We start from the raw sequence: 18,343 nt of genomic DNA, 5'->3' as shown, positions 1-18,343 counted from the left end.
GCAGAGAAAGAGGGAGACACAGAATCGGAAACAGGCTCCAGGCTCTGAGCCATCAGCCCAGAGCCCGACACGGGGCTCGAACTCACGGACCGCGAGATCGTGACCTGGCTGAAGTCGGACGCTTAACCGACTGCGCCACCCAGGCGCCCCCTTTTTTTTTCATTTTTTTATGTTTATTTTTGAGAGAGCAAGAGACAGAGCATGAGTGGGGGAGGAGCAGTGAGAGGGGGACACAGAATCTGAAACAGGCTCCAGGCTCTGAGCTGTCACCACAGAACCCGACGTGGGGCCCAAACTCATGAACCGTGAGATCATGACCTGAGCTGAAGTCAGACGCTAACCTACTGAGCCACCCAGCCTACCTGCCCTTTTAATACTCATAAGAAAACCTTTGTGGAGATGGAGCAGCATGTGTACAAAGGAAGCAAGAATGTATTAGTAGGAACTAGATAGTCCTATCCTCCTCAGTTGTTTCCCTAGTGCTGTTATTTCTTTTTCTTCATTTTTCCCATGGAATAATTTAAAAAAAAAAATAAACTCTACCCCCAACGTGGGGCTCAAACTCATGACCCCAAGATCAAGATTTGTATGCTCTAATGACTGAGCCAGTCAGGCACCTGTCATTCTTCCTTTGATTGCTTGCTATGGCCAGTGCCACAGAACTTAATAACATAGGTTTTCTCTGTATTGCCATTTCTCTTTTACTATAATCAGAGTAGGGAGGCTGAGTCTTATCAACTCTGTAGAGAACCAATAGGAAAGGGACAATAAGAGAGGGGCACTTGGCTGGCTCAGTCAGTAGAGCATGTGACTCTTGATCTCGGGGTCGTCAGTTTGAGCCCCATATTGGGTGTAGAGATTGCTTAAAAATAAACTCTTTAAAAAAAAAAGGCGGGGGGGGGGGCGCCTGGGTGTCTCAGTGGGCTGGACATGTGGCTTTGGCTCAGGTCATGATCTCATGGTTTGTGAGTTCGAGCCCCTGGGCTCTGTGCTGTCAGCACAGAGCCCACTTCAGATTCTCTCTTTCACTCTCTCTCATTCTCCCTCTCTCCCTCTCTCTCTCTCAAAAATAAACATAAAAATGCTCTCCCTCTCTCTCAAAAATAAACATAAAATTTTTTTTAAAATTTTTTAAAAATGTTTATTTATTTTTGACAGAGAGATAGAGACAGAGCATGGGGGGGGGGGGTGGTGCAGAGAGAGGGAGACAGAATCTCAAGCAGGCTCCAGGCTCCGAGCTGTCAGCACAGAGCCCGACGCGGGGCTCGAACTCACAGACCGCAAGACCATGACCTGAGCCGAAGTCAGACGCTTAACGGACTGAGCCACCCAGGTGCCCCCCCCCCAAAGTTTTTTTTTTTAAAAAAGGAAAGGGAAGATGAGATATGAACACTCAATTCTTCCATTATTCAATTCAAAATCTAAAATGAAATCTACTCCTATATACTCAAATAACTATCCAGGGAGATGCGTATCTCAAAGTTTCCACATATATTCTCTGATATCACAGTACTTAAATAATAACAGATGTTAATATGGGAATATTTTCATTAGGACCTTAAATTTCTCCTACACCCACCGTGGGGCTCTTTCAGAAACAAAACTCTGGAACAACTGGAAGTCAGATTACAGGCTGGATTGAAGCCCAAAGTACCTTAGAGTTCAAGAAATATCTGGCTGGCATAGCTCCATTATGGTCAAAATAAGAGAAGGGTAAGGTAGGAACATTTTAAAGAACCACCACCTTGATTCCATGGGAATTAATCATGAGAAGGGCAAAGTCAGATCTCAGAAGCTAGCTTTATCTGTCACTAGGGTCATTCAAAGTAGATTAACCCTGACTAATGGATATTCACAAAAATCCATGGTATGTAGTATAGACTGGGGTTTCGGGGAATACTTAAATGAAGGGAGTTTGATTAAAATAAGCACAACAAAATACAGAGAGCTGTTGCCACAAGCTACAAAGCTTAAAGGTTTTGGTGGCAATCTGTTTTCCCCTCTCCTCATCTTATTTAGATTAGTAACTCCAAAATTCTTCCTGATGAGAAATTTCTTTGATTTTCCTTAAGTTTTATGATCACTAATGGAAAGGAACTGGTGGAATGGGGAGTTTAGTTAGCAGCCACTTTCAAGTCCCTTCCAGTAAGCAGCTTAGAGGTAAGCTCTGTAAGACCTCAGAGTCTGCAGTCAGTTTAAGACATGTTTACTGAGCACCAACCACAAATATGGTGCTGGTGATGGAACCTATGGTAGCTGGCTGCTGTGCTTCAAAGGGAGCAGTGGACGGTTTACTAAGTGGGATATGGCAGGAAGATCCTGGTTGCAGCACATAGTCAAAAGTAGTTTATCTCACTGCAGCTTAAAAATGTAACACTCTGGGTTTCAGATGATTCCACTTCCTCCTCAGTTCAGACCTGGTGCTGTCAGAAGCAAAGATGTAGTTGATGGATTCATAAGACAGATCCCACACTTGAGACTGGGTCAAATTAAATGTTTCAGCAGCCAGCTGGTACTCTTGAGAAAGGTGTGTTGCAAAAACACCCTTATCATCGGTCTGCCAAAAAACAAAACAAAACCAAGAAATTTTAAAATGAACAAGAAAATAATTTTTGAAAAAACTTTTGTTTACACTCTATTTTCCTAATATTTACCATGCTTCTTTTAAGAGCCTAAATAGGCCTATAAATGTGTTCATGCATGTCTATAATGAAATAGGCTTATTTGTCCTTTTTAAAACAAAAACTAAAAACACCAGACTAGTGGCTCTCAACCATGGCTGCATATTTAAAAATCACCTAGGAAGCTTTTAAAATGTATCTGTGTACAGGACTCACCCCAGATCAAATAAAACAGAATCTCAAGGGATGGTATTGGGCATCGGTATTTTTTTATGTTCCCTTGGGTACTATCCAGGACCCTTTCCCATAGAGCCACACCTGAGTTCCCTTGGCCCTCTAAAGCCCCTCCTGCCCTGATCCCCTCTTACTCTTCTACTTGGGTGCTACCCTCAGGCATGCAAGGCATTCAGCTAGAGGTGAATGTCTGACCTAATGCACCGCTGGAACTAAAATGGAGCAAAGTATTTCAAACAAAATAACCTTACACAGATCACAGAAGGATGGGCAATGCTGTACCAGAATCCAAAATGATGCTGGTCATAAGACGGAACCGTCTGACTTTTGATGTTTGAGGTCAAACAGAGTTCTAGATGAAAGGAGAAAAAAAGTCTCTTATTAAAAGCAGATTAGTAGACTCACTCATGTGTTCACCAAGCAGACACATGAGAAATCTTTCCAAAGTATGCTAATTTTCAGTAGTTCATGAGTTTACAAAATTGACCTTATGTGTGAAAATTCGTAGTTCAAATAGTGTAGTTGTGTGTAAATATATGCTGCAACTTACGGCAGCAACTGTACCAGGCAGGGAACTCCTACCCCTCCACAGCCATGTGGAAATGGAGTAGAAAGAGGAAAGTAAAAGGCAGTCAGTCACCTTGGAGAAAGCAGGGAAGTAGAATGAAGGAACTGTTCTTTTTTTTTTTTTTTTTAAGTTTATTTATTTATTTTGAGAGAGAGAGAGAGTGCAACCAGGGGACAGGTAGAGAGAGAGGGACTAAGAGAAAGAATCCCAAGAAGGCTCTACGCTGTCAGCGCAGAGCCAGATGTGGGGCTCAAACTCATAAACTGTGAGCTCATGACCTGACCCGAAATCTTTGACACAACTGACTGAGCCACTCAGGCGCCCCTGATGAAGGAATTTTTGAAGGGTTGCTGCACTTCTTCCTCATCTTACAGTAGAGGCTAAGACAAAATGGTAGCACTGCTTGAGGGCTATAGCATTAAAAAAGCCAAGAGCAGAAATGAACTTCAAGAAAATCCCTAAGCTTCTTTACTCAGACAACTGTCTATTCACTGTCGGCTGCAAGTAAGTCCATCTTAAGAATGACACCTAGAGGTGCCTGGGTGGCTCTGTTGGTTGAGCGCCAACTTTGGCTCAGGTCATGATCTCACACTTTGTGGGTTCAAGCCCCAAATCGGGTTCTGTGCTATCAGCTCAGAGCCTGGAGGCTGCCTCGGATTCTGTGTCTCCCTATCTCTCTGCACCCCCGCTTGTGCTCTCTCTCTAAAATAAACAAACATTAAAAAAAAAATGACTTCTATTATTAGCAAATTCCTGCCTTGACACACTGTACCCAGCTACCCCAGCCAGAGCAGAAATACTTCATTGACTTGACTGATGGTGATTGCTGAGTAGGGTAAGGCAGCCTCCCACTCAGTCCAAGGGATAGCCACTTGCTCCCTCACTCTGCTGGGTGCAGAGCTGGGCCACCACACTAAGATCACTATGCAAGTGGTTTCCATTTTCTCTACTTTTATGGATGTTTAAAAATGTCCTTATGGGGCGCCTGGGTGGCTCAGTTGATTAAGGGTCTGAGTTCAGCTCAGGTCATGATCTTACGGTTCATGGGTTCAAGCCCTGCTCTGGTCTCTGTGCTGACAGCTCTAAGCCTAGAGTCTGTTTCGGATTCTGTGTCTCCTCTCTCTGCCCCTCCCCTGCTCACGCTCTGTCTCTCTCTTGCTCTCTCAAAATAAATAAAGATAAAAAAATTTTTTTAATGTCCTTAGTAAAAAAAAAAAAAACTTATTAATTGCTGAAAACTCTATCAGTAATTAAAAAACACACACCCACACGTTTTTGCCAATTGATCAATTTGCAAATTTAGCAAGTTGATAAGTTAGTAAAATAGTTTTCAGCCAACTGCTTTTTTCCCTCTAGAGAAAAGGCCTTGCCTGGCCATCCAATTGAAAGTGGTTATCTCATCACTATTATATCATACTGTTTAACTTTCTTCAAAGAACTTAACACTGACATTTTCTTGTGTAACTGTTTACTGCCTCTCTTACCTATGCTAGAATATAAGTTCCTTGAGAAAGAAATCTTGCCTGTATTGTTTACTGCTCTCTTCCCAGCAATTTGAACAGTGACTAGAAAAGAGTAGGCACTTCATAAATACTTGTTGTTAAATAAAAGCAACTCCAGGGATACAGATGTAGACAAACAAGTATGTAATAGTCAACACACATATAAAAATAGGACTTGGAATCATCCATAATTCTTAATTTTTATTTATTTTTTACTTTTTATTTTTTTTAATGTTTATTTATTTTTGAGACAGAAAGAGACAGAGCATGAATGGGGGAGGGTCAGAGAGAGAGGGAGACACAGAATCCGAAGCAGGCTCCAGGCTCTGAGCTGTCAGCACAGAGCCCGACACGGGGCTTGAACTCACAGACCATGAGATCATGACCTGAGCCGAAGTCAGATGCATAACCGACTGAGCCACCCAGGCACCCCTTTAATTCTTAATTTTTAAATAAATGTCACATATTTTCATAACACATATTAATTTGGCTAAAGTCATTTAAAAATACTAGATGACCCTTATTCCTTCAATATAATACTGAGTTTCCGGAACTAGGGAATGTAGCAGTGAACAAGACAAAGGCCCTGCTTTCATGGAGCTTATATTCTAATGGAAGGTAGTAAAACTTTCTGTTATTTAAATGAGGCTCAGGAAGCACATGCACCATGCAACTTTTTATTTCTAAATGACACTTACATATTTAGAACAGTACTCCTCTACATTTGGGTTGCATGCAACCTGGTGGCTGGGGACAAAGGCACACAGTGTTGTCTGGAGGACTTAAAGCCCCAAGCCTTACCCAGTGGTATCTGGTGTTGCCTCACAAAATCTACCAGTTCCAGCGATCCTCCCTCAGAGGAGTTGAGAAATGTCCCATGCCCAATTCTGTCAGGAAGTAGATCCAGAAGTAATTGTGTTTCTTTTTTTTGGTTTGGAATCTCAAAAAGAGAGAGAGAGAGAGAGAGAGAGAGAATGAATAACCTTTCCAGTGGTTCTCCAAAGTACTTTTTTTTCTACAGCCAGCTACTCTGTCCCTCAAAGAAGATAATGCTGACACTCTGGAAAGCTGAACTACTTATACCTTCCCAGCTCTCTTCTTTGCCTTTATCTTTCATTTCCCAATATTCTTCTAGATTCACTTCAATGACAATAATATAGTTAACAGCAAAGGTAATAATAACAACAAACACAGCCCTGCTCTGCGCCTTTTCACATAAATTCTCCTTTAAACCTCACAAGAATATTACAAAGTATTAAGATGAAGAAATTAAAGTTCAGAGAAAGTAATAGGATCAATGTGGGAGCAGAACTGAAATGGGAAAGCGGACCCTCCATTTTTTATTTTTTTCCTTCTACATTATACTTCTCTATACTTGGATTTTCTTCAGATACACCTAACTTTTGCAGTCAAAACATAAAGCTTGTTTTTTTGTTTTTTGTCTTTTTTTTTGGTCTAAGGGCATGGAGCTCTGACTTCAGGGCTCAGATGTGCATGTTTTATTTTGACAAAGCTAGACATTCCCCAACTACCATGAAAAGGTCTAGCTGTGCTCTTTATCTGCTGGATAGCCTAAAATACAAATGACCATAACATGTTGAAATGTTTTATTTTTTTATTAAAAAAATTTTTTTTGAAATGAAATGTTTTATGGATCAAACAAGAAAAGCAATAGAGACTAAGGTAAAGAGAAGGTTCTGATGCAGTTGCCCAAAACCAGAGATAACCAGTCACAGTAAAACATGCTGGCTGTTCCATTATACGGACCTATAGCTAAAAATCAGACATCAGTTAGGTCAGCTAGAGGCTAACCTATGAGTGAGAGAGGTTTTTGATCAGACTGTGGAAACACAGATCCTAGATTTTAAGTTCTTCCACTAGATTACTGACTCTTTGCTTGTAGAAATGAAAAACATCAGTATTGACAAGAAGCTCTAATTTTTGCCTCAAATCATGATGCTATTCAACCTTTACATATTACTGCACCTAATACAATAAACTTGTGAGATAAGTAGCTTAAGTATTATTTCCTGCACTCAAGACAATAAACCCCAAACTCATCAAGTTGTATACAATAATTATGTACAGCTTTTGTATGAAGAAAGAAAGAAAGAAAGAAAGAAAGAAAGAAAGAAAGAAAGAAAAGGAAGGAAGGAAGGAAGGAAGGAAGGAAGGAAGGAAGGAAGGAAGGAAAAAAAATTGGTAGAAGTGCTGAGGTACAAAGTAAATCCATCTGTAAAATGGGGGAAAGTGTAGTAGACACCCTTCTTTGCCTCACAGGGATGTGCTTACAAAAGTGACTGTTCTCCCACCATTATCTGTACATTGTCTGTCATTGTGCTCATGTTGCCAAGGAGCTGAGGCCCAATGAAGGGCACCTGATCTTCTGATAAGCCTTATAAAATAATCATGAGTTACTTCCTTTCTTACTAGTGTATGTCATACATTCAGGTCCCTTATCCTACAAAGACAAGTGAGATGAACTGGTGCTTTTCTCAGTGTCAGCTGGCCAATGACAAGCCTGATGATGAAAATTTATGCATTTTTCTCTAGTAAGACGTCATTAAGCTGCTTTAATAACACAGCTGTAATGCAAGTCAACAGCCACCCCCAGGAACCACAAAGACATAAAAACAGTAACATGAGGGACTAAAGAAAGTCATGCCTTTACCATTATAATTTACATTTTAAAACATTTCTATGTTCCTCCTCTAAAAAAATGTTTTTCCAAGGCAGGTTTACTTTTACCCATTTACAAATGATTATTATTTTCATTGTAATCTACCTTCTCAGCCTAATTTTACAATATTATTTACCTCTGAAAGATGCAATGCCAACTTCAGACCTGCTTTTTTAGCTTCTAAAAGAGGTTCCAAGAAGTCTTTTGCTTGTCCTACCTTGAAGATAAAAGTTAAAACAAAGATGCATTAACATTTTAGGCAAACTAAAGAACTGGGTACTCTGTCTCAGTAAACAAAGGAATAAAAATAATGGCAAGAAAAAATGGCAGATTGATTCATTTGAAAATTTCATTTATAAAGCACCTATAATGTGCTAGACACCTTAGGGAATACAAAGCTGGCAAAGACACAATCCCTGCCCTCAAGAATGTTAAGTCTCGTGAACCCGAGGTCAGTCAGCCAAGCTAGGTATGGAGGTCACCAAATTTTATTTCTGAAAGGAAATCTAGATATCTAGCACTAAGGAGGAGAACTCACCTGATTCAGAAACCTGGATGATTAGAGCAAAGAAAGCTTCTACCAAATAGATGAATGAAACAAGAGCAGAATAATCCAGGTTTAGACAAAGCCATAAGAACCAGTTTCCTGGGACTCCCTAAATTCAATGGTTTTTAGTTAGAGGCAATTCTGCCACCACAGGGGACATTTGGCAATATCTAGAAACATTTCTGGTTGTCACAACTAGGAAGGTGCTTCTGGTATCTAGTGGATAGAGAGACCAGGGATGCTACTAAACACCCTGCAATACACAGACATCCTCCCAGGACAAAGAATTATTTGGCCCAGAATGTTAATAGTGCCACAGGTTAGACACTGTTCTTGAATCTGACATTCAAGAAGCTGTAGGCCAGCCTCTCTCAACTGGGGGTTCTATGAGATAATTAAGCCCTAGTCATAATGAAGTATTAATTAAGCATTAAATATGCATTGTATGTAATAAATTAACTTCTCTCCTATGCATATAGAAAGATACTGGGTAGCATCTTTAGAAGAATGGAGAAAATAATCATATTGCCATGCTAATCATTTTCTTTTTTCTGTTTTAGAGGCCTAATTCTTTGTCCCAGAGTCCTCGTTGAGAACAATTGCTACAGACATTATGGTCATCCAGGGCAGAATAGGTCTTCATCTACACTGAGAGTCAGCTGGACCTCTGGAAAATGCAGGATGCTCCAAGCTAATCCTTACCCCACAAACTGATTCTACCTTCCAGAAATAAAATGTATTTAGGAAAAGTAGCTTACAGTAGGGTCTCCACTGAGGTCAAGGCCAAGAACTGTATCCTCAGTAGAGAGCCAGAATTCTTCAGCAAGTTTAACAGTCTCCTTGGCCACTGAAGGGCCACCTCTTCTGTCGATTGCTATCAAATACCTTTAATATGAGAAAAAAAGTTGAAAACAAATATGGTACACATAAAAAAGACAACTCTGAGTATAGCCAGGGAGGTATAGCAGGCTACATGTTAAAGTTAGTTACTAGGAAAGGTATAGCCTGACTGACAGGACAGCTTACTTTGCCAGAAGGCAAGAGACATAAATTCCTAAATAGCACCAAACACCTAGTTAGTATTCATATTTCTAAATGTCTCATGTTTTTGTTGTTGCTGTTGTTCATGTATTTGTTTTTTAGTTTTTTTGATTCAGAATTCAACAAAAGTCCAAGTATTATGTTGGTCAATGTATCCCAAGACTCTTTTATTTATTTATTTATTTATTTATTTATTTATTTATTTTAATTTTTTTTTTCAAACGTTTATTTATTTTTGGGACAGAGAGAGACAGAGCATGAACGGGGGAGGGGCAGAGAGAGGGAGACACAGAATCGGAAACAGGCTCCAGGCTCTGAGCCATCAGCCCAGAGCCTGACGCGGGGCTCGAACTCACGGACCACGAGATCGTGACCTGGCTGAAGTCGGACGCTTAACCGACTGCGCCACCCAGGCGCCCCAGCCCAAGACTCTTTTAATCTAGAGGCACTCCCTTCACGCCCCACCTTACCCCTTCTCCATACCCCCCACACCACCTCTTTTTTTGAATTTATTTGTTGAAGAAACCAGGTGCTTTGTCCTATAAAGCTTCCCACAATATGTATTTTGATGAATGAATTCCTGTGTTGCTAACCTGTTCTCCTGTCTCTTATATTTCCTATAAATTGAAAATTAAATCTAGTCTACAGGCTTGATCAGATTCAATTTTTTGGCAAGAGTATTTCATAGGTGGTGGCATGTTCCTTCATCAGGAGGCTTAGATCCATTATTTCATTAAGTGTTACAAAAATAGTAATATTCTAATTCTAACACATATTCAAAAGCTGATACAAATGCATTCTTCGTATGTTAGCTGGCATCTAACACCCAAAGAACCCCTGTTAATATTGCATAATTTTCCTCCAGCATTTATTGATTTATCAATTTTTTACACACATACAAAAACAAATTCCTCCAGCATTTATTTATTTACAAAATTTGGGTCAACTATATATAAACTGCAGTCTTTTTTTTTTTTAACTTAACGATTTCTCCTGCCATTAAATAATGTTAGAAAACAACATAAATCATATGAACATAACAAAATATAACTGTCTTCTGATTGCTGAATATTTAAGGATTTTTTCCACTTTTTGTTATAAATAACACTATAATAAAGAATCTTACATATAAATCAATTTATTTCCTTAGGAAAACATCTCTAGAAGTGGGATACTGGATCAGAGGGAAAGATTTTTATACATCTGAATACATATTGCTCTTTAAAGAAGTTTTATTTATTACATATGCTCACTAGCAGTGTGTAAGTTCACAATTGGTTATTACCCTTTTTGGGGAGGGCCTACTGAAAAGGCATTGTAATATTTCTTTTTAAAACTGTCTGATTAGTGAGATTAAACAGTTCCCTATACATTTACTGGCCATTTGTAAGTCTTCTTTTCTGAATTCTCTTGTCTTTTACCTGCTTTTCTTGGAGGGGAGGGGATGGTGTTAGCCTAGTTAAGGTTAATTTGGAGAGATTTTGTAGCCAGAAACTATACAGGTAGCTTTCTTCCTTCAAGGATTTATTGAGCCCTGATTATGTTACCTCTGTTCTAAGTACTGGAGGGGTAGTGGAGAATCAAAAGAAAAGATTCCTAGCTTCATGAATTTACACTCTAGTGGGTATATATGCACAAATAAAATAAGACAGTGCTTGCTTCAGCAGCACATATACAAATAAAACAAGATAATTTCTGATCCTGTTAAGAAGAATGCCAGAAAGGAAATAAATGGGGTTACTAGAGGATTTGGGGGGCACTTTAGATAATGTGGTCAAGGAAGACCCCTCTGAGCAAGTGACAACCAAAAGGAGAAGTGAATAATGAAAAGCCAGCCATGCAAGGATATGGCAGAAGTGTGTTCTAGTACAAAGGTGTTGAGGTGGGATAGTCTTGGCCTATCTGAGGAACAGACAGCAAACCAGCATGTAATAACCAGTGGTCCTGATAAGGCTGTTGAAGAGAGGCAACCGGATCACATGGGACCTTATTGGCCACAATAAGAATTCTGATTTTAGTGGAGGCAATAGGAAGCCATACTTCTCTAGAGCAACAGTACTCAGAATTTTACTGCCACATGAATAAATTAGAGTTGCATTCTCAACTTTGAGCAATAGAGTTCTTGACTCTTTTTTTCTAAGGTAAAATCAGTTACCGTTTGATATACAAAAATCTGTTACACTCATGATCAAAATAACAACATTTTCACATTCTAGTTTTTAAAACAGTGATCACTAAGGTACAGTGCTGCTTACCTAACATCAATGTCTATGTTTTCTTGTTTGGACTGTTTAATACCCTCAAGTACAGATTCCACATAAGTCTTTTTAGTCATTCCTGGAGAGGACATAAAGAAAATATTTGTAAAGAGATCATCAACTATTTCATCCTTCAACAGTAGCATCCCTCTAAGAATAATTACATTTTTACTTTATGTTGTGACAGGGTATGATTAAAGATGAGTTAAAACATGGCCCTTACAGGTACTTTTTTTTGTAAATACTAATTATGCTTTTTAAATGTTTATTTATTTTGAGAGAGAGAGCGAGAGCCAGAGTAGGGGAGGGGGAAAGAGAGAGGGAAACAGAGAATCCCAAGCAGCCTCTGCACTGCCAGTGTAGAGCCTGATGCAGGGCTCAAACCCACACACCGTGAGATCATGACCCGAGCGGAAACCAGGAGTTGGATGCTTAACCGACTGAGCCGCCCAGCCGACGACCCTTAATAAAAATTTTTTAAATGAAGTACTAAAAAAACTGAAATGAAAAAAAAAAAGACATACAAAATAAAGCCCTTTAAAAATTTTCTTAGAATAAAAATAAATAAATGCTAAAATAAAATAAATAAAAATTTTCTTAGATTCAACAGACATAAAACTACTCTCACAGAGGCACTTGGCTGGCTTAGTGGGTAGAGCATGAGACTCTTGATCTGAGGGTCATGAGTTCAAGCCCCATGTTGGGCATGGAGCTACTTAAAAAAAATTTAAACAGGGGCACCTGGGTGGCTCAGTTGGTTAAGCATCCACCTCTTGGTTTCAGCTCAGGTCATGATCTCAGTTTCATGGGTGTGAGTCCAGCATCAAGCTCAGCACTGTTGGTGTGGAGCCTGCTTGGGGTTCTGTCTCTCTCTGCCCCTCCCCTACTTTCTCTCTCTCTTAAAAATTAAAAAAAAATTTTTTTTTTTAAATAAACAAACAACTACTCTCACAAATTGCTATGAAAATTTGAAGTGTTGTTCTATAAACACAAGAACAAGCCCTTTCTAAAGGACTGTCCTTAAAATAACAAAACCATTTTTCTCTATTAGCAGAATGTTTTCCTGCTGGTCCAGAAAAAAATCCCCTCTTGGGCTCTCACCTCAATCCTGGTCAGGCTCAATGTTTCCAGTCTAGGCACTAGAGCAGTTCTTCCAGTTTTGGGTGCAAAAGCCCTCCTCTTCTGAGGGGCTCTGAAAGAACACTCTCCAGAACAACTTCCTCTAAAATACTCTCATACCCCAATCATAAAATACTTATTTTTGATGAAAAATCTCTAGTAAATTTTTTTTTAACGTTTATTTATTTTTGAGACAGAGAGAGACACAGCATGAATGGGGGAGGGGCAGAGAGAGAGGGAAACAGAATCGGAAGCAGGCTCCAGGCTCTGAGCCTTCAGCCCAGAACCCGATGCAGGGCTCGAACTCGAGGACCGCGAGATCGTGACCTGAGCTGAAGTCGGACGCTTAACTGACTGAGCCACCCAGGCGCCCCACTAATAAATTTTTTTAAGTTTATTTATTGTTGAGAGGGGCAGAGAGAGAGGGACAGAGAGAGTCCCAAGTAGGCTCCATGTTGTCAGTGCAGAGCCCACTGCAGGGCTCAATGAGGGGCTCGTTCTTACGACCCTGAGATCTGAGATCATGGCCTGGGGAAATATCGAGTCAGACGCCCAACTGACTGAGCCACACAGACACCCCGGAAAATCTCTAATAAAGCACAGAAAATTATAAAGAAAAAAAGTAAGAGTTAACCTGTAATCCCACCACTCAGAGATAACCACTGTCTTTGTTTTTCTAAGTATACATACATGTTTTTTTTTAATAGACGAGATGCTACTAGGTATATGTGTATCCAATTCAGTTGTTTAATACTATTCTGAGCTTAGCCCCAAGTCTTTAAAGTATCCTTGCAAATATTTTTAATGGTTGTCTAATATTCCATTAACCCTTATTTACCCATTCCCCACTATTGTATTTTAGGCTAACATCCCGTTTTGAATCTCCATTCAAAGAGCAAACTAGCTCTAATAAGTGGCAGGTTTCTTCTCTCCTTCCCTTCCACTATCCTCACCAGCATAACTTGGAACTGAGCCTGCAATTTAAAAATGCAAGGTAAGAATTTTCTGCTTGTCGCACCTCAATATTTACATTATGTAGTTTTAAAATGTTTACCCTCTGAGTGATCGGGCTACACATGTCAGGGCACAAGATGACCTGACAGGGCCTTTTCAGGTCACACACAACATATTACGAGGGACCCAATGACACTACGTAATATCTCTCAATGTTGTCCTTATGAAAAGAGGGTTCCAGGGAATTCAGACCACACCACATTCACATCCACTCATCTCCATGAAAAGAGGGTTTACCACCTTATTGCTGCTGGCTCCTGGCCTATCAGTGTCCGAGAAGTGACTGAAAAATCTTCATTTCTGGGACCGTCATAAAACATGAGTCTGCATCGACTCAAGTGGCACTGTCTCAAGTGCCCTTGATGCAAGGACTGAGAATTAGCCTCTCTTTAAAACAATGTAACTATAAGAAGCAAGTATCCTTTTCTCAGAGTGAGAAAAACAAATAAGAACAAACCAATTTTTTGCAGGTTTTCTTATTTCCCTTAAACAGATAATCCCTGATCTGATTTTAACTTAATACCTCACTCATTAATAATGTACATCATAAGATTTGGACTGTTAACTCCTTAACAGTGTAAAAGTAAATGCTTCATATTCCCAAACTTACAAACACTTAAATCATCAAAGCATGCAGGAAAAAAAAAAGTACATTTGCCAAGAAGTAATTAAATTCTACCTGTAGCATCTTCTCTTCTGGGTGTGCTCCTTAGTTCCAGGTACTTGACACCATCATTTGCAAATTCTTTAATGACATCTTTTGTGACCTGATAATTAAGGCAATGGACACAATATTGATAACGTTAGTGTAAGGGTCCCAATAAAAACGTTGGTGTAATGTCCCAACACATGCTACAGCTTTATTACATGCATTAAACTTGATTTGCAAAAAATGTTGGAAGTCTCTCATGCAGTCAAGATGACCTGCTTTGTCATACCCTTGCGGGAGACTGACCGAACTGTAACACTTCCAACAGCTACCCTCACAGCACTCATTCCCACATTAAATCCAAATATACACATCATGCACACCTTCTGCTCTTTTCTCTTTAGCATTTCTCCATTTCCTAGTGTTCACAACAGCAGTTGATAAAACAGAAAAATGAGGCAAAACTAAAACTACCTATGAGTGCATAGTACTAGGGAGGTACATATGTAAATAAATGGCAGGGCACCTGGGTGGCTCAGTCAGTTGAGCATCCAACTTTGGCTCAGGTCATGATCTTGTGGTTCATGAGTTAGCTCTGTGTCAGGCTCTGTGCTGACAGCTCAGAGCCTGGAGCCTACTTCAGATTCTGTGTCTCCCTCTCTCTCTCTTCCCCTTCCCTGTTTGCGCTCTCTTTCTCTCTCTCAAAAATAAACATTAAAAAAAAGAAAGAAGTGGCTAAAACGATTAGGTATTACTGACTCACCATTTAAAGCCATGGCTTAATGTTCTTATTCAAGTTATTTAGGAATAAGTTGTACTTTTCAAGAATTTCTTCAGGCAGGGTTAAATTTGCCCCAAAAGTACTAAGCCAAATTCCTCTTTGGCAAAGAAAATGGGTGATAAATATGAGTAAAATGGTATCCACGTTAGCACAAATTTCAACAATCCAAAAATGGTTAAATCACCAGGGCAAATGATATCAAAAGGATAAACGCATTTTTTCCTTCTCTGCCATCAATCCTAAAAATACCAAATCTAGAAGAAAAAAGGACCAGGTTGGAAATACTGTGACAACCAGCTCTAATTAGTCCTTGCAGTTGGTACCCTAATCTTAACCCACTTCAACTACAAGCACATAGGCATGCAAGGGCAGTGTCCTGGCAAAGGAATAAAGGTTGGCTGATTATGTAGACAGCGCCTAACAAGGTGGCACTACTTTGGTAGATTCACTGTGGTCCAAGGTCTGGACTTCATCTGGTTTTGCGCGTGTGTATTTAAAGCCAAAAAGGAATTTATTATAATACAAATATACAAGGCTCAGATTCAGCATGTCTGGAAAATCAGCCTCAAAAAGCGTTCAAAATCATGTGACACTCCTAGACCAAGCAAGATACCATTGTTTCTTCCACCACTAAGCATGACCCTGTAGCTTCTGTATGATCATCACAGGTACTGGACCCCATGGCACTGCTGCCCCCAAAACTCCATGTTGCTGCCAATGCCACTACCAGAATGTGGGCCTCATCTACACAGACCAAGGAGCTTGCATCTTGTCAGTGGCTCCAGAACTGAACAGACCCACAGAGGCCAACCTGCTCTATCCCAGTTCACATGTAGCTAATGCAGAAGCCTACTTGCTAATGTATGCATTGACAATGAGGGTGGAGGTGAGGGTATGAAGTGGTGGTCCTCACTGACTGATGAGACCACATCTACTATCCAAGTACTCTTTCTTGGTTTCTTGAGGTACCTGTGAAACTAACTAAAACAGAAGGACACTGACAAGCACGGAATGAGAGCAATGAAATGATTTATCTAGGCCATGTTGAGGCCTGTGGAATCATCCCTACTCATGTTCAATAGTACTTCCCTGGAGTCCACAACTGTGTCTGCCAGATTCAGCCCTTTCTGCTCCATGCAGCAACAGGTACTGAAGACAACTCTTTTTCAAGCTCCTTCTTCAGATAGGACACAATGCAATTAAGTTTCTGCTTACTCTAAGGATGGTGTAAGACTGCATCTCTTGAATGAGAAAGAATATGGGTTCTACGTGCGCCTGGGCGGCTTAGTTGGTTAAGCATCTGACTTTAGCTCAGGTCCTGATCTCAGTTTGTGAGTTCGAGCCCCGCGTCGGGCTCTGTACTGACAGTGCGGAGCCTGGAGCCCCCTTGGAGTTCTGTGTCTCCCTCTCTCTCTGCCCCTCTCCCGCTGATGCCCTGTCTCTCTCTCTCTCTCTCAAAAATAAATAAACATTAAAACATTAAAAAAAAAAAAAAAAAAGAACATAGGCTCTGGAACCAGACAGTCAATTCCTCCACTTATTCTGTGAGTGACCTTGAACAAGTTACCTTTAACCTACTTAAGCCTCAGGGTTTTTTTTTGTTTTGTTTTTTGTTTTTTTCCACCTGCAAAAAGGGAACAGTAAAAATACCTACCTCAGAAAGTAGTCTTGGATGTGGTGTCTGGCACATCAATCACGTTCCAATCCTTTTTCTCTTTGAGATTACACCCAGGTTACCTTGCCTGGACTGTTAAGTGATCCCACACACTTGATCCCACATTTACAAACAATCTCTCCACATACTCCCTTACAGTGTTCATTTATTATATGTAAATGTTACTAATTTCACTCTCAGTGTCCTCCTTCAGAACCACCTAAAGTTATTCATTCTAGTACCACTAAGTCAAATCATAGAATCTTAATTCCTCACCTTGCTTTTTTTTTCTTTTCTAATTTTATTTAAATTCTAGTTACCATACAGTGCAATATTGGTTTCAGGAGAATTCAGTGATTTATCACTTACATACAACACCCAGTGCTCATCATAACAAGTGCACTCCTTAGTACCCATTCCCCACCTAACCCACCCCCCACCTCCCTCCCTTCATCAATCCTCAGTTTCGTCTCTATTTCTTTTTTTTTTTTTTTTTTAATTTTTTTTTTTAAATGTTTATTTATTTTTGGGACAGAGAGAGACAGAGCATGAACGGGGGAGGGGCAGAGAGAGAGGGAGACACAGAATCGGAAACAGGCTCCAGGCTCTGAGCCATCAGCCCAGAGCCCGACGCGGGGCTCGAACTCACAGACCGCGAGATCGTGACCTGGCTGAAGTTGGACGCTTAACCGACTGCGCCACCCAGGCGCCCCTCGTCTCTATTTCTAAAAGTTAAGGTTAGTTTCCCTCTCTCTTTTTTTCCTTTTTCCCTCCATATGTTCACCTGTTTTGTCTCTTAATTTGCACACATGAATGAAATCATATGGTATTTGTTTTTCTCTGACTTATTTCGCTTAGCATAATATTCTCTACCTCCATCCACATTGTTGCAAATGGCAAGATTTCATTTTTTTTTGATGGCTGTGAAATATTCCATTGTGTATATATACCATATCTTCTTTAATCCATTCATCAGTCGATGGACATTTGGGCTCTTTCTATAGTTTGGCTATTGTTGATAAAGTTGCCAAAAACACTGGGGTGCATGTACCCCTTCAAATCTGTATTTTTGTATCCTTTGGCCTTATCTCATTTTAATAAAGCTTTTTAACAACTTTGAAAGGAATTAAATAATTGAAAGGAACAATCCAAATGACAGCCCTGCCTTAGTTTAAAGCTAGGTTCTCTTTTCTGCTTATTATGGATCTTTGATAAGAAATACAATTGCTGAGAAGTCTGTTTTGCTTGCTGTTTGCTACGAGCATTGTGGAGCCTTTCCTGAATGTAACCCGCTGTGTAGTAAAATAGGTTGTAAACCTTCCTAAATGTAGGTAATGGAATGTAGTCTGATAAGTAACGGAATGAGTAATTGTACATAAATTAACCGGCATATCTCGCTTCTGTAAACCTGCTTGCTTAAGCACATTCCTTACCTACCCTACCCTCTTCCCCCTTCCCCCTTTTTTCCTCCCGCCACAAGTAACGGACAAAGCCTTCCCGCCAAAGGACAGACAAAGGACGCCCAATCAGAGAGCAACAAATGTCCTTACTTTAAAATCAATCAATCAGGCCCCTCATAATTTGAAACCTCCCCTGTGCTGTTTGTCTCTGTCTATAAAAACGCTGTACCAGGGGCGCCTGGGTGGCGCAGTCTGTTAAGCGTCCGACTTCAGCC

At 40.1% G+C, this 18,343-nt stretch overlaps 1 protein-coding gene across 2 annotated transcripts in view; it reads right to left on the bottom strand.

Moving 5' to 3' along the window:
• Positions 1–1,472: 1,472 nt before the first annotated feature.
• Positions 1,473–18,343, bottom strand: part of MAPDA (N6-Methyl-AMP deaminase) — a 27,003-nt gene continuing 10,132 nt past the window's right edge. For both annotated transcript variants that reach the window (XM_040492462.1, XM_040492463.1), the window contains exons 5-11: positions 14,264–14,351; positions 11,449–11,530; positions 8,911–9,037; positions 7,742–7,822; positions 5,727–5,865; positions 3,107–3,207; positions 1,473–2,557 (exon numbers count right to left, since the gene is read on the bottom strand). In XM_040492462.1, coding sequence (XP_040348396.1) covers positions 2,363–2,557; positions 3,107–3,207; positions 5,727–5,865; positions 7,742–7,822; positions 8,911–9,037; positions 11,449–11,530; positions 14,264–14,351 — 813 coding nt within the window. In that variant the 3' untranslated portion in view covers positions 1,473–2,362. The remainder of the gene's footprint in view (positions 2,558–3,106; positions 3,208–5,726; positions 5,866–7,741; positions 7,823–8,910; positions 9,038–11,448; positions 11,531–14,263; positions 14,352–18,343) is intronic.

This window comes from Herpailurus yagouaroundi, unplaced genomic scaffold (assembly GCF_014898765.1).
Source record: "Herpailurus yagouaroundi ecotype Mexico unplaced genomic scaffold, PumYag 184, whole genome shotgun sequence".
In the NCBI taxonomy this organism is placed as follows: domain Eukaryota; kingdom Metazoa; phylum Chordata; class Mammalia; order Carnivora; family Felidae; genus Herpailurus; species Herpailurus yagouaroundi.
This window is presented reverse-complemented; position numbering and strand designations above follow the sequence as displayed.